Here is a 16,669-nt window from a genome sequence, read left to right as displayed (position 1 = left end):
TGTCTCCTAATTAAATTTAGTGTATCACTCTGAGATTAGTAATTAGTATACAAATAACTAATCATTATATATAATCCTAGGTACTAGTTATTAATTATTAGAGGAGATTCCTGCACTCCCTTCATAAATATATACTGAAAAATTTGAGGAGATGAAAAAAATATTGTAGATCTATACAACCTAAGGTAGGCAATAACAAAGTTGGAGAACATCATGCATTCATTACAAAACTTTCCTAGGCTTTTATTTTATATGTTCTTGTATACACTAGCTGAAATTTACAAGGTATTGTTCAATACATTCTTTAAGTTTTTGGAAAGTCACAGGTTTTGACACAAATGAGTCCATACCATTTGCAAAACACTCTTCAGCACTCTCTGACAAAGCATTTGCTGTCATCTGCATTAAGATGAGATATGAAGACAATTATCATTTACTTCTCAAAATTACTTTTGTAGAAGAGGAAATTTATTCCAATATTAAATTGAAACCAGCCAAAAGATTGTTTAGCATTAGTTTTGACCAAAAGTAACTATTTGGTAACGAGCAGAATTTGAATTAGTCCATAGGAACTTATTAGCAAAATTGAACAAGCAGGAAAATCAAGGCTTCTGAAGAAACTATTAAGGATGGAAATATTTTTGTAATAGTCTAATAATACCTGTATAATTAATTGAATATACAACTTACACATGAAAGTTATTTGCTGACATGAGAAATACTAATAACAAGTAAGAACACAATCTCTAATACACTCTTTTGAACATACTTTTTATCATTGGCTGAAATCTATAGGAAATCATAATTTTGTGGGTTACTTTTCTTATTTAACGAGCCAAATTCATGATTTTGTAGTTTACAATAAATTTGAAACAACAGAAAAGAGTATGTTAGAAATGTGTTGCTACTCATCCTTTTGCTGATATACTTATAGAAGTTAACGTGCATGTTCAGGATTATAGTCTAGATAAAGAGTAGTCACACTAGAAGGAATTACAGGAGACAAAGTAGTAAGTACTTACCGCAACAATGGGGACCCGCTTTGTAAATGGTACATAACATTCATAATCTTGATCTGGTAGACTTTCCTCAATTCCAGCACTTCTTGCAGCATCACAATTGCCTGTTTCCTCAAAAGTCCGAATCAGTTTTGTTGCTTGAAGACCATCCATAACTGGCATGCAGACATCCTGTGAAGTGCAAGTACCAAATGATTAGTAGAACTTATACCAAGCTCAGATTTGTATGGCAAAATTGCTACAAGATAGCATTCTGAGATCCCTAGAAATTACCATCAGAATCAGGTCATAAGTGTGGCGCTGAACTGCACGTACTGCTTCCACTCCATTGTTCACAACATCTATGCTATGGCCTAATTGCTTCATCATGGACTGTGTCACCATGACATTAATCTTGTTATCTTCAACAAGAAGGATCTTAGGCTTTATTGTGGATTTGGTTACTTCTGATGTGCTGCTGCTTGTAACACATTGAGTAGTTGTGTTTGCCTTCCCTTGACCCTGACATGTTTGTTGGGGTTCACTTGACTTTGTTGCTCCAGCCATTTCTCCGTTTGACACAGTAACTTCAGAGGAATCTGCATAACCATTAAAGGACCAAGCACGAGCCTTATCTTGATGCTGTTTATCTCTTCTAACCAAACTTTTGTTCTTTGTTTCTAGGCTGTGACCAGATGAACTAGCCGATTCAGACGTCTCCGGAGCATCAACCACAGAAGATGCATCATCAACTGAACATGTCCCTTTTGACATGATATCATTGGAGGGGAATGAATATAAACTCTCAGAAAATCCACCAAGTTTATGTGAGCTGGTGTAGCCAATTTTGTGTGTTAATAACTTCTGTGTCCTGCTAGATCCATTAGAAGAGAAAAGAGAGCCCAAAGTGCGTGGTTGGAATTGGAAGAAACTCTCTATTGTATCATCAGATGCGACATCATTATTCTCCAAATCAGAAAGCTCATCCGGATCATCAGAATGATCACAAGCGATTGAAACCTTGTATGGAAGAATGAAAGTGAAAGTAGAACCATAGTGTTCTTTGCTAGAAACTGTTAGTTGACCCCCCATCAACTCAACCTATTCCAAGTGCAAAGAAACATTAGCAATTTAGTTAGTTAAGAAAACAAATGAAATGTGATTTTCAATTTACCAGTTGTTTGCATATTGCTAGTCCTAGCCCTGTGCCACCATACTTTCGAGTGTGGTCTGCACTGACTTGCATGTACCTTTTAAATAAGGTTGGTATAGCATCTTCTGTCGCATTACAACATGGAAAAAATATTCATCTGATGAGTACTTTTTTTCTGTAAGAAAAATCACACTAGTGAATGCAAAATAGATTTCTAAAACATCAGGGTTTGTGATGAATAAAAGATGAGGTTCACCATATAGTATAATATACCTGGTATTCCTATGCCTGTGTCATATACATCACAACGTATCCACACCGTTGTTTCAGCTGAATAAGGTTGCTCCTCAGTGTCTCCATTCATTGAGCATTCACTTTTGGCCGGAGATCCACATTCGTCATTGAATGCATGGTTTTGACTGGGATGGTCGTCATGTTTTTGACAACCATCAAGAAGATTTCCATCATTGCCACTTTGAGGTTTTGAGAGATGTTGTTCTTCTTTTACACCATTCACTGACATAGTTGATTGGTTTGGAGTCATCATTTGGATGTCTTCTGCTTTTGCAAAATTAGGCTTTGGCACAACGTAAAGGTTTATTCCAACTCTGCCTTCATGGGTAAACTTGATGGCATTGCTGCAAAATATTAGCAATAATGAATGTAGAGCAACAGAACTACTTTCATGATAGATTTTTTCTTTTCCTATTATACTTTATTTGCATCAAAAGAATAAATGGAAATGAAAATTTGGATCATTTACGTGACAAACTAATTGGAAATAAGACTACCCAATTAATCACGTGAAGCTTAGTACCTAATTAAATTTGTGAGAATTTGCCGCATCCTTAAAACATCACCAATGACCTGCAATTATGCAAGAAGCAAATGAGGTGCAAACAGTTAGCACAAATCAGATGAAATCATGCTTTGTATTAAGTTATGGTCTCGAGTGACACATCTTTATGCTACATTGCTACTCATACACCTCGATAGGTAAATATGCTAAATATGTGACAATAGTTATGTTGAAATAGTCCAGCATTTAAGGACAATTAATAATTCTATATATGTGACAGCATAGAATGCAACCATTACCGAGTCCCCACCTCAATAGGTACATCATCTGCTACATGTCCTTCTAAGGTTAATATTTTCTGCAATGAAACCACAGCGGTCTGGAGTACATGCTTGACTACCTCTCTTGGCCGGAATTTTGTAGCTTCCAATTTCATCACTCCTACATAAAAACAGGATTTTGGAGGATGTGTAGAAACTTAAAATATCAGCACCTAAAATGAAACTTAAAAACAGGATTTTGGAGGATGTGTAGCAACTTTTTTGTCTTAATCATAAGCAACTTCCAAGTTGCTCTCCAAATAATTAAAATTAGTCTTTATATAATTCACAAGGATAGATTTGCAACCTGACTCGACCTTGGAAAGATCAAGTATGTCATTTATAATTTGAAGAACCAAATCTCCAGAAGATAGCATGACATCCAGGAGTTGTCTTTGCTCCCAATCGAGTTTTGTGTTAGAAAGAATTTCAGCCATGCTAACAACCCCAGACAATGGAGATCTTATCTCATGAGACATTGTTGCCAACATTTGTTTTGCTCGCATAGTCTCCTCTATTAAAAGGAGGAGGGGAACATAATAAGTTGTCTTGCAGTAAGAACAAATTGAAGTAAATTTGATAAATGAGATTTTACTGAATGATTAAACCTGTAATTTGAATGGTTTTATTCAGTTCTGTTTCCTTGGCTTTCTGAACAGCAATCTCTTCCCGAATCTTTGCCATCCTTTCTCTTTTTCTCACCTGCATTTTATTAAGAAATATAAATATTCTCTATATAAGAACAAGAATGCAATTACTACAACAACAAAGCCTTACCTACTAGGTGAGATTAGCTACATCGATTACATGCCATTAGACTCGGTTTAAAAAAAGAATGCAAGTTAAACTGATTCAAAAAAAAAAAGACAACAACAACGACAACAACATTTACCTGATCTGTTATATCCATTCCCATGTAATTTATTCCAATTGTCTCCCCTGCTTTGCTAAACACAGGCTCTACATATATCAAAAATGTCTTTGACCCAAATAGTTCTGTCTCAAAAGTGATTTCCCTTTTTGCAGGTAATCCTTTTTCCAAAACTTCTCTCTTAAATTCTTGAGCTTCCTTAACACCAGCTCCCGTGAATATTTCAACATCGGTTTTTCCTATGATATCCTGAAAAAGATGAGTAAGTTAAAAAGAGCTAAGATATTTCAGCATGCTTAAAAATCCCTTGCAAAACAACTAAAAGAGAGGAAACAAGCTTCTTCTGAGTTTTCAGCAGTTTTTGATAGAAAACAATTAGAACAAAACAAATTGATGCAACGTTAACCATATAACTTTGCAACCAGAGTTTCAACAGCAATCATTACCTCCTCTTGTAAACTTGGAAAATGATTATAGATAAAGCAATAGCGCAACTCTTTGTCCTGGAAGAAAAAATATCAAGCGGATTAAAAGAGCCCTCAGTATGGCAAGCAGTAACTTCATGCTTGTTACTCTACTCAAAAGAGCACTCAAAATCTCTTAATCAAATTCAAGTCGTATAAAATATGCTAAGATTATTCCATAAGAAAAACTCAATATACTCGCAATCATATACCTGATGGCCAATAACAACAGGTGCATTTTGGAGTATAAAATGCAAGAAATTATCTGCTCTCTTCAGGATCTGGGAGAGTTCTTCCACAGGAGAGGACTGCCTTTCAATGTTTGCTATTCTTTCATGCAACTTTTCTTCAAGTATCTCTTCTCTTTGGATACTTGCCTCCAGCTGCTTCTCTGAATGCAACGCTCGCTGTTTCCAGTACATGACAGTGTCATACTCAACATCAATCTCACTCCTCTTGTTTTGAACCACAACATCACTTTTCCTGCAAGGTATATCTTGCCATATACCATCATAAACTTCATCCAATATAGAAACTGGACGCTTATCTCCCCCATATTGTTCTTCCTCGAATTGATGCTCTTCCAATATCTCCAACTTCCTGAGCTCAGCATCCTGCCTTTGCTTGCTTAGGTTGTCAAGTTCTTCTCTGAGAAGACGCACGACACTGGCCTGTTTGTACTCCCATTGCTTCATTAGATATGCCAACTGAGAAGAGCCCTTTTCTGTAAAATCTGTAAGCTCCATGAGACGCTTGAAATCAACTATAGTTGGCTCCTCTATGATTGTAACCTCCTCTAACATGTCTTGGTCCCTTCCAGCCTTTTCTATATTAAACTGCTTCCCAACCTCGGTTCCAATATCTTGAGGCCACATTGAAGGAAGGGCTTCAATGTCCATGTCCTCTATAGAATCATTCTCCATCTCGCCGAGCATGAAAGTACTATTGCAAGTTCAATATCTCTTTGGCCTTTTGCATCATAAGAGACACCAAACAGCACACTCGGATGGAAGCCCAAGCACTGCAATATGTTAGGAGAAGATCTGTCTCACATAAGTTTGATACTGAAGTCCTGGTTGAATAAATTTCTTCATAACCACTTAATTACAGAAGAAAAGAAGATAAAATGAATTGAGTTTCTCTCATAAGCTAAATTGAATTGAGCTTCTCTTGTAAGTTAAAATCAAATTATATGCTTAACTTATATAGAAGTTCTTTCTTCTAACTTCTCCAAAAACTGTGGTGCATAGATTGATTTTAATTTACAGAAATTCAATTCAGTTTGGAATTGGAAGAAACTCTCTATTGTATATAGAGAAGCAGTTAGCATATGGAGGTTGGAGAGGGCAGCATGTGTTTATAAATATGTGAGGTACAAAGGAACAATCTTTAATAAAAAAAGGAATCCCAGAGAGGTATGTGCAAAATGATGGAGAAATTTTTGGCTTTCTTAACTGTGGTTGTGTTTATTTCCTGTCTTGTGAGGCAACAATGTTATGTTATGTTAACAAGGTGGAGAGAGTTTTCTTTCCTATGTAAAAAAAAAACAAAGTCTCATCTCAGGTGTTAGTTAACTAAACAACCATTTACTAGTAGAATATTTTATGATGTTGTTGTTCTTTTTAAAATCCTGACGAAGCCGTTGCTGTTCCCCGCCCTTTCCCAAGTGATGTGAGTGATGTTCTCTTTATTAATTCTGCCTCATATTCAAGAAAATTTCAGAGTACAGTTCTCTCCTTAAATATAGATCGTTCTCTTTAAATCTTACACCAAATGTCAATTGCGTATTTCTGCCTCGTATCCTTATAATAAGTTTTAAATTAAAAGTATATCTTGATTTTTTTTTATAAGGTTAAACATAATTTTTCCTTTATTAATTTTTTTTTCAAAAATATTTTAAATTAAAGTCAGTTCTAAAATAATGTGACAGTTAAAAAATCATAATTCATTAATGTTTTTAAAGTTTTTTTAGAATAGTTTAAAAATAATAGTTGAGGACAAATTTAATATTTTCAATTAAATTAACTATTTTTTCATTTTAACAAATTTGTTAATCATACCTTAATATGAATCGAAGGAAGTAATTAAAAATATTGAGAATTACAAAATTTTATGAATCCTACTCACTATTTTGAACGCTTTGACTGTCACTAGAATTGTTTTTGTCCATTTAAAGTATATACATATGCGTGTTACATTTCTCAAGCCCTCTAATTATTTAAATATTTTAAATCAGATTTTGAACAATAAAAGTATGAAACTCAAAGGGTTGGTGTAGCGGTCCAAGATCTCGTTGCATTCATTTGAGTTAAAACGACCTATTTAACGGAATAATTTATATTCAATTTCTAGTGTGTGTAAAAATCTTTTAGATAAGTAAAAAATAAATAATAAAATTATCAATATAGAAATTAAATTAATAAATATTTAATGTTTGAAGAATTATCTATACAATTTTATTAATTTAAAGATCAAATAGGCTATAAACTAACAATTTAAAATTTTATATTATTATTTAATCATAATTATCATTTATAGTAAGTTTGTTAAATTTTATGATAATTATTTTAAAAAATATATCAACAATAATTTATGATTAAATGATAATATAAAATTATTTTAATACGAATTGACTATTAAACTCTAATTTAAAACTACTTAGAAAAAAGGATAATATTTGAGAGATCAAATAGATTATTTATTCAATTTCTTGTTGGTGAAAAGTATAGGTTTCATGATTTTTTTCTTTCCTTTCCTTCCATGATGTGTAAGAGAGATAAAGAAAGAATAATGAGCACATTTAACGTGAGAAAGTTTTAGTGGAAAAATGATAGGTGGAGGAGGAAAAATTCATTACATTGAAAATTGATACAAGAAAAATATATAGTAATTTATATTTTATAGTGTTTAACTTATTATACTGACACAAGTTGACAACTACATAAGTTATAATTAATTCATACCAACAAATGATAGTAAGGATAGTTTTCAACGAAGATTAAACATCGTTTCCAATAAAAATTATTTCATATCAATATCATAAAAATAAAAACTAACTACTAAAATAATCATTGCCATTATTATATTATCACACATGTAAAACCAGACCAAAAGCATAAACCGGTAAACATCCATGCCTCAAAATATTTCTTCACCAAATTGGTCTCATTGCAACCATTACAGGTCAAGTCAAGAATTTGAGTCACCAACTCTAATAATATCCACCTTGGCATGAATTCTAATGGAAGAAAACAAAAGCAATCTTCATAATAAATTGTTTTTTTTAAGAAAAAAAAAACCCCAAGGGTGCTAATTTTGTCCAAACAATGCTCAAACATGACCATAAGAAGCAGTGCCTTAGTCATCATACCAATGAGATTATCATGGGTGCTAATTTTGCTGTAACTTTAGATGGGTATGCTTCTCAAGAACAAGCATTTACTTTTTGATGTTTATCACAAAGCAATCCAAGTGACAAATGCCCTAGCCAAGCACAACTTAAACATTAGTGTTGACTCTAAGAATTTTTGAATTTTTGCCAAATTTTTTAATCTTTGTGCTTGTTAGCTGACTCTGCTGGAATTTTGTTTAATAGAATTTCTTGCTTGGGGACTTAGGCTTCTTTTGTCAAAAAACTAGTAACATGTGTATAGGATATAGTTTATAAATGGAAAATGTTAACCAATGTCTCAACGAGACACGGTTAAAAAAATATTGAAAAGATATTGTTATTAAATTTTAATGTATTGTTAATAACAAATATTATTAATTTGTTAACTAATGTTTTTAATAAGACCCTTTATAAAATCATAGAATACTAATATAATTTTTATTATAGAATATTTAAATAAGAAAATGAAATGATAAATTTATTTTATTATTAAATGAATATGTGAAGTCAATGGCTATTTGTGTTTCACATACTATGAAAAATAAAACATTTCTTTAGTTATCCCCATTAAGTTCCAAGTTAAAATTAAAAAAAAGGTGGAAACGGGCTTTTCTTAATTTTGCCATTAACAATTGAATTTATTGCAAATCAAACACTTTATTAATACTAGTTTAATAACAATTTGTTCATTTTTTGTTTAGAATGTGGCCAATGGGTGTTAGATAATGTCATAGAGACATGCAAATGATAATATGAAGGAATATATGGGGCCAAAGTATTGCTAAACTGACCAGGCATAATCCAGACCACACTGCTTAAAAGTGATATTCAAAATCTAAACCATACTGCTTACATCACTTTATATGATAGAGTTTGTGTCTTATTTTTATCAATTTCATCCGAATTACTAGAATTGCACCCCCATTCTTTTGAGTCCAAATTCCATCAACTTTTGCTGGCTAGGTTCGCTCGAAATTCTTGAGGCCTTCTTAAACACGGGATTAGTTTTATATATAGCAATACTATTTATTTATAACGTCTATTTACTCATTGTTTTGAAAGAGATTTTTATTCTTCCACTATGTTTTTGGGTGCCCCAGAAAAAAATTCTGGGTGCTCCTAGTAACACCCGGAACTAGAATGTTTGAACAGAATTGGTTGCGCCTGGTGCCCATTCCAAGTTTGTTCCTGTATTCTGGGCGAATGCGAAGGCTCATGTCACGCGGCTATTAGAATAAAGTCACTTCCCAGTTACTTGACTCTCTCTCTATTCTTTTCCGCCATTCCTAACCCTACAAGCTTCGTCTCGTAAAGAAAATTCCAAAGCTCAACAGAGAAAATGAGGACAGTGCTTTCGCGCTTGATCCATTCCACGCCTTCCATTTCCAGGATCAAGTATGCTTTCTGTCTTTTCACTTTTATTCCCTTTTTCCTTTTTAACCGTTATGTTCCGTTAGCGTGTCGTTTTTCGTTCTATGCTCGATTCGACGTGTGCTTGTTGTTAAATATATTGATTTTATATTCATATACACATATTATGACTTTTTATATATATATTTTTTGATTTTTGGTAACTACAGTGTTGCGCATAATATGCTATGTGGAGGATAGCCGGTGCAAATTAAGTGTGTCATGAGTTTAATATTTAATTATTTATTTATGGAACTCACTGTGTCAAGTTCAGTACAAATGTGATTTGAATTTTATGTTGATTGTCTTCATGATTTGTAGATTACTCATTAGGTCATTGCATCGTGTTTTCTCTTTTTTCTTTTTCTTATGTTGCAGTGCCACGGTAGTGTCAATCAGCGGGAGAAATCTCTGCACAGATTCTAACAAAGTTCATGAACCCTTTAAAGTTGAAGAAGCAGAGACTGTAAATGTGCCGCCACCCCCAACGGAAAAGGTCTTCTACCAACATAACCGTATGTGAAACATTTTGTATATGCGTTTTAACCTATAACTTGTGTTGAATGTTATTAAAGTTGGTTGTGCTTGGAGGCAATCCGTTTGTTGGACTTGGATCACTTGGATCACACATTTTGTTAGAAGCCCTACATCGTGGCAAGTGTGCTGGGAGTCCTACCAGGTTTTTTTTTATTTGGTATTTGTGCAACTTTCTGTCTATCATGCTTTATGTATTGGAAACACTTCATTGTTACCTACTTTTCATATTTATTATTTAACACTTTTCTTCTTGTAATGTATCTGCGTTGTCATTCACTGTGTTTTTCTCCCAGGTCTGGTAGGCCATCCCTGCATGATTCCTGGGCTATGGAATTTGCTTGGCATTTGGGTCTGCCTTTTTTTTCTTTTTGGCATTTTCTTGTAGACTAAATCTTTCTAGGATATTATAATAGTCTAATATATCTAAACTGTCTTCTAAAAATTAGGGAATCTCTTTTCAACTGCTTCATTGAGAAAACATCTGAATGGGGCCACTGCTGTTGTAAGTTTTCCCTTCTCTTGTTATATTGCCTGGTAAAAATTTAGTTGCAAGTTTCCCTTTAGTTTGTTAAATGCCCGGTTAATATTTTGCAGCTAAGAGAAAGCCCAAAGCCAAGTTGGTTTTACTTTCTTCTTTTTTTATTCTGTTTCTTTTGCAGTTACAAGATGTTGCTTTAGATTTTAAAGAACTTGTTTGGTGAGGGTCCATTCTTTTATCAGTTTTCTGTGGCAATATATCTCACAATTTTATGTCCCATCTTGGGGTCAGCTAGTTAAAGGTGGTTGGAGCCTAGCCTCTATCACTGGTGAATTTAGAGAATGTTGATGAGAATGATTATTTAGTTTGGTTTTATAGTCTTGATGCTAACAGATTGAAAGGGAAAAAGGAAGTGAGTGTTTGTGATACTGTGAGATAATTTGGGTTGAAAGTATTATAGATTTTTAGCAAGCATGCTGCATGCATGGCACTAACTAACCTAATGTGTCTGAATTTTGTCGCTTAGGATACAGAATTTTATATGTAAATATTTGTTCCCTTGTGATGATATGCCTGTGGTGCTAACTTGTGTTTCTTTTATAAGATCTCATTTATGGGTGGTTTTGGCTCCAACATCAAAGCTATTAGAGCAGCTTCAGATCAAGGTAATTGAGGAATTCACATTTCATACATATTCTTTTGAATCCAATTTTTCAAATGTCGCCATCATTATTTTTTAGTTCTACTGCTTGGAGTAGCCAGGGCAATGCCCATACTAATCTTTCTTTTTGAGCTTATAACAACTGCAACTGAGCCTTATTCCACTAAGTGGGATTTGTTGAATAGATCAAATGATAAGACTAGGCTTAACAAAAATTTGGAAAAAAAAATTGTTCAATTGACAGACTGCTTAATTTTGACTGAAATATATAATCCCTTTTAAAGATTAAAAAAAATACAAATTTCCATGCTAATGTTAGGCTTGTTGAAATCACAACATCTTGATATTTGATGGTGTTGCAATTCACAAGTTCTCCACTAATACCAGTCTAGGAGACTGTTATATGCAGCATTAATATAATTTAGTCTTCCACAAACGTATAGGCGACAGGGTTAACTGTTTAATCCACTTTAGGGGAATCACAGATACAGATTCATACAGTTGTCTTTGAGAAAACATTTTCTTACCAAAAGCATTCTATACTCCCAAAAATTTTCAAATGGAAGTGCCAAAATTGTAAACTCATACTGAAAACTTGTTAATTTTTTGGGATTATTATTTACCTGAGTCAATATATCAGCTCAATATATCCTTACCTGTGTCAGTATTGCAGAGTAAGAGCTTGCAGGAGCAGCAACAAGTCTGTTTTTCCCCTGATAGATTTCTAGCCACCGCTGTCCAGATACAGTCATGAGGTAGTTATAGCCATAGAAGTACAAATACAGCACAAATCTTCTATCTGGATAATTTTGAGAAACCCCCGAGAAAAAGTAATGAAAGGAGTCAATGTTGTCCTAAACTAAAACATATCTCCTGTTGTCCAATGATTGACACAGGACAATTAATCTATTAAAAGCAATGTTTTTAAAACTGAACCAGTGATTGAACTGGTGAAGGCATTGGTTTAAGGTTCGATGGTTCGACTGTAGTTAAACTGTGGTTGAACCGGTTTTATATTTTTCAATATTATATAATATTTGAAGTAATCAAGTAATATATAGTTAAAAACTTAGGATCCAAAAAATTATAAATTAGTATAAATGATTAAATTATATGTTTCATAAGATAAAAAATAACAATAATTGAGAAAATATTTGATACTTATGTGAAATATTTAAGAATGTATTTGTATTTATCTTAAAATATTTTAGATAAATAATAAAAAAAAAAACAAAAAAAACAATTTAAAAAGACCGGTTCAACCCTAGTTTTCTATACCGGTTCCCACGGGTTCAGAGATGTTCCAGTTTTTTAGAGTCTCTGGACCCCGGTTGAACCGGTCGGTCTGGTCTGGTTTTAAAAACTTTAATCAAAAGTTACTACAAATTATAAGAAATAAACTAACAGTGGCTAAGAGGAATGATGGGAAAAGGATGGATGGTACTGTCAGTGGGGGAAAAGAAGTTTTCTTAGGTTGCTGTCAGCCTGTCACAATTGCCCACCTTATTATAAGAAAGAGTTGGTGTAGCAATTCAGGCCACAACTTCAGGTTTAGTTTTTATATGTTTATGGACTTGATACTTAATCCAGGAATTGCTATACTTGGTTTTAACTTGTCAAATGAGGAAGACTGTTGTCAAGCTATACAAGGCATTGAAATAGGAAAATATGCTAGAAATTGTTGTCCCATTAGTGTAACATAATTATAAGCTTTCTGTTCTGTGAAGCCTCTAGCACTTATTATCATGTGTATGAGCTTTTCAGTTATAAATTTCTGTCTCTCTGGCAAAGAAATAGTGCAATATTCAGATACTATTCTTGTATGTTTTTTGGCATAGTTTTCCAATTTGGGACATGATAGGTGTATAGAATGTTGCTTCATTTCATGTAATTGTAGACCTAATAGGGCAGTTGTCTTGTCTCTGTTATGCTTTTCCTTTGCCAATATGTCTATATATTTATTTGTTGTGGAAAATGGAACGAGTCTAATGACAGAAACTGGTGTTTTGGTGAATGAATTCTAACATGAATTTATTTTGTCTCCTATTCTAAATTATTGGGGGTGATATTTAGCCGGTGAGTTGATTTATTGGAAACTATTTTCTGTTCATCAGTTTACAAGATTTTTTTTTTTTAAAAAAACTGGAATTGATTTTGTTGTCCAGCGATGTATTAGTTATTGTTTCCTCCTGTAGAGTTCTTTGGCACTTATTGTTGGATAATTTGTCCTTGGTCCCACAGGTGTTAAAAGATTTGTCTATATCTCTACTGCTGACTTTGGTGTAGTAAATTACTTACTGCAGGGCTGTAATATAGGAAAGGTAATATGTCCAACTCTTTTATCGTGAGGGTATTTTGAGGAATGAATCAGTAGTTGATGAACTTTGCCAGGAAATATGTGATGGAGGAGTATCATCAATTTTTAACATCTTGTGGGTACATTAACTCTTCAATAGTTTTGACTTGTTAATCATTTAAAATTTACAGTATTCAATATGTGATTGGCCGGTTTTCTTCTTGTCACTGCTAATAGTTATAATTAACTTCTTCAGACATCAGTTATTGTCTTTGTGATGTTCTGAATTCTCTCTCTTTGGGCTGCAATCTTTATCATGTATACATGCTTCTACTTCTATGAAAGAAAAAATTGTAAAGTTGACACTGAAATATTTTCTATTATAATCTCGTGAAATTTTTATATAGTGGCTTAATTGATGCAGAGAGCTGCGGAAACAGAGCTTCTGACCAGATTTCCATTTGGAGGTACATATTCAGTCTCTTACATTGATTCCTAGGAGGTCTGAATTAAATATAGGCTAGTTTTAGAAGTTGGTAAATTTTATCTTTTGGCTTGTAATGTGTTTGCTATCCTAGTTGATAATAGGGGACACTGTTCATTTCGCTTGTTTTTTAATCTCTCTTTACTAGCTATTGCAAAGATGTTTCCATAGTACAAGGGATGAAGAAAGTTAAGTTTTCCATCTAACAAGGAGAAAAAAAGTGAAGTAACTCATTCTTGGAATTATGGAGTATTATGCTCATACATGATTGGACTATCACATGCCTTTTTCAGGAGTAATTCTGAGGCCAGGATTAATTTATGGGACTCCAATTGCTGCAGTTCCATTGCAAATGGTAATTTGATGTGACTCTCTAATATGACGTTGACATTAGTTTTTTCCATCCAGATTTGCAAATAACTTAGCTCCTTTGATGAATTGACATTAGTTTTTGTATATAACCTGACTAAGCCCAATATATGTATCTGCAATGTTTTCCCCATCTTTTCATTCTTCATATTTATTCTTAGTTTATAGAGGGGATTAGGGATTTTCCTGTTCAATTATGGTTGTCTAAACTGTTTACCTGTTGATTGATTGGTTTTGGGTGCAAGTGTCCTGAAATTGAAGTTTGAATTTCTCTTCCCGGCAATCAAAGTTCTGACTTTTCTTGAGTATTTGTTTGTTTGCGGTATACATTCATGGCATAGCTCATTTTACTTTTATTAGTTTTTTGTTTGAATGTCTAAATATTTGTCCTTAATATCAGCTTAAAAATCGCCCCAAATTTGTCGTTTCCTATGTTTTTTTTACTGTAATTCACTTGAGTGTTGTAGGTTCTCCGAGTTGCTAAACAATCGAACCATATCCCACTTGTTGGGCCTCCGTTGACACCTCCTGATGCGGTGGCAAAAGTTGCTGTTACAGCTGCTACTGCTACTGATCCTGTATTTCCCCCGGGGATCATTGACGCCAATGGAATACAACGTTTACTGTCAGAATAAATCAAAACTAGAATTATCTTTCTTTTGTTTTCTGGGTAAATCTAATTTGGGGCTATTTGCTTCTGAATATCTTTGTTTTACTATTATTGTTAAACTGAGAATATTTCTCCATACCAAATCCTTGAAAGAATAAAATCTGAAAGTGCGTGCGTGCATGTAGCCATAGATCTACCTTACCAATTTTTTTAATTTCACAATACATCAAGAATTTTTTTTATTAGTTGTTAATTTGTTAGTTTTTTTTAGCCCGAGTCCATTGATTCAACTACTCCATTGAGTAACCTTAGTTTAGAATTGGGGCATAATTAGGGCACTGTACTACAAGTAACAGTCTTTGGAAGACCCGCATTATGAACACAACAGTGCATATTGCTACTCAAACTGGGAGAACTGATCTTGTGGCTAAGTTCTTGTCGGCTTGCCCTGGTTCCATTGAAGATGTGACCGTCCGAAGTGAGACTGCGTTGCACATTGCTGTGAAATATGATCAGTTTAAGGCCTTGGAGGTCTTGGTTGGATGGCTTCAGAGAAATTGCCAAAGACTTGCTGAGGACCGGGAAAAAAGGGTTTTAAATTGGCAAGATGAAGTAGGCAACACCGCTCTCCATCTTTCAGTTCTCAAAGGCTTCCCACAGGCATGAGGCATATCTTTCGATTCTTATATTTTACTTCAAAGAAAAAAAGAATCTTTTTAAAAGACCTGAGCTTATTTAATTTGGGTTTACAAAATTAGCTTTAATGACCCTTTTTATAAGTTTTAGATTTTTTTTTTCATTATGACATTGGTGTCAAATGTCACCGATTTTACTGATAATTAATCTACGTTGGAGAATCTGACTGTTTAGTAGGATTTTTCTTTTTAATCATATTTTTTCTATTTAAAAGACTCAAATTAAAAATTTTATTTAAAGAGACGTAACATAGTTCCACTTGGATTAATAATTTCTAGGTTAGTTTATTTAATCATGGGTTAATATGAACCAAAAAAAAATCATAGGTTAATTTCAATATGGTGCTTTTGATATGCTGCGTTGGACATAGTGGAGATCAATCAAACTCAGGCTCACAGTGCATTGATAAGAGATGAGTTAGTTAGATGAGGAGCTTTTACGTGGGTTTTTGTAACATTCCATTTTATTTTTCGTAAATAAAATTTTAGAGAATAATGATGTTTTATAAGTAAATAAATAAAGAAAAATAGTTATAATAAAATAATGGTTTGAGAGAAAATAAAAAAGGTATTTTATTATTCATTTGATCGAGAATAAAATAGTTTCTTTTTTTATAAAATAATAAAAATAAATAAATAGAGTAAATAATAGGTCATGAATACCCCTAGTTATAAATAGCAAAATGCAAGGTCGGTTTTCAGACTGACTTCTCTGCCTTTCAATTTCATTTTTTCTCTTCTTCTTTCAAAATTCATTCTTTTTCCCGCAGCCCACCAAATTTGTCTTAGAAAAATGACGATCTTGGACTCATTTATCGTTGGATCGTCGTGAAATTTGAGCACCACGTTCGCAACCCAATTCCGAGCATTCTCACCGTTGGGAATTTTGACATCATGTTTGAGCTGAGAGAAATACCTTTCGCATCGTAGCCTTTTCCTTTCCCGCAGAAACTCAAAACGGTCTCAATAAAACTACGATCCCAATTTTGTTAATTTTCATGAAATTTTGATATGTGGTTCGCGATTTAGTTAGACACACCTTCACCGTTGGGATTTGCGAGATAATATTCACGGAGAGAGAAAAAGAAATCGCACCAAGACAGTACAAGTGGAGGCTTTAATCCCTTTTCTGT

General features: G+C 33.5%; 2 protein-coding genes across 4 annotated transcripts; one reads left to right on the top strand and one right to left on the bottom strand.

Annotated features, from left to right (window-relative positions):
* Positions 1-267: 267 nt before the first annotated feature.
* Positions 268-6,125, bottom strand: LOC114414164 (histidine kinase 5-like). The gene is made up of 12 exons (XM_028378493.1): positions 4,818-6,125; positions 4,588-4,644; positions 4,163-4,390; positions 3,879-3,972; positions 3,578-3,784; positions 3,261-3,391; positions 2,969-3,018; positions 2,425-2,789; positions 2,173-2,276; positions 1,293-2,099; positions 1,023-1,190; positions 268-399 (listed from the first exon to the last, which is right to left on the bottom strand). The coding sequence occupies exons 1-12, from the start codon at positions 5,538-5,540 to the stop codon at positions 268-270; spliced, it is 3,066 nt and encodes a 1,021-aa protein (XP_028234294.1). The 5' UTR covers positions 5,541-6,125.
* A 2,739-nt stretch (positions 6,126-8,864) lies between these two features.
* On the top strand, positions 8,865-15,033 carry LOC114414885 (uncharacterized protein At1g32220, chloroplastic-like). 3 transcript variants are annotated; one of them, XM_028379326.1, is made up of 11 exons: positions 8,943-8,959; positions 9,097-9,391; positions 9,785-9,902; positions 9,982-10,100; positions 10,237-10,292; positions 10,390-10,445; positions 11,026-11,086; positions 13,324-13,403; positions 13,803-13,845; positions 14,156-14,217; positions 14,699-15,033. In XM_028379326.1, the coding sequence occupies exons 2-11, from the start codon at positions 9,336-9,338 to the stop codon at positions 14,864-14,866; spliced, it is 819 nt and encodes a 272-aa protein (XP_028235127.1). In that variant the 5' UTR covers positions 8,943-8,959; positions 9,097-9,335; the 3' UTR covers positions 14,867-15,033. The 3 variants fall into 3 exon arrangements, with proteins under 3 accessions (XP_028235129.1, XP_028235128.1, XP_028235127.1); XM_028379327.1 differs by having other exon boundaries at positions 8,873-9,391; positions 9,982-10,085; XM_028379328.1 differs by lacking the exons at positions 9,982-10,100; positions 10,237-10,292 and having other exon boundaries at positions 8,865-9,391; positions 9,785-9,921.
* Positions 15,034-16,669: the final 1,636 nt, after the last annotated feature.

This window comes from Glycine soja, chromosome 6 (genome assembly GCF_004193775.1).
Source record: "Glycine soja cultivar W05 chromosome 6, ASM419377v2, whole genome shotgun sequence".
Lineage (NCBI taxonomy): Eukaryota > Viridiplantae > Streptophyta > Magnoliopsida > Fabales > Fabaceae > Glycine > Glycine soja.
Note: the sequence above shows the minus strand (reverse complement) of the source record. Positions and strands in the feature narration are given on the sequence as shown.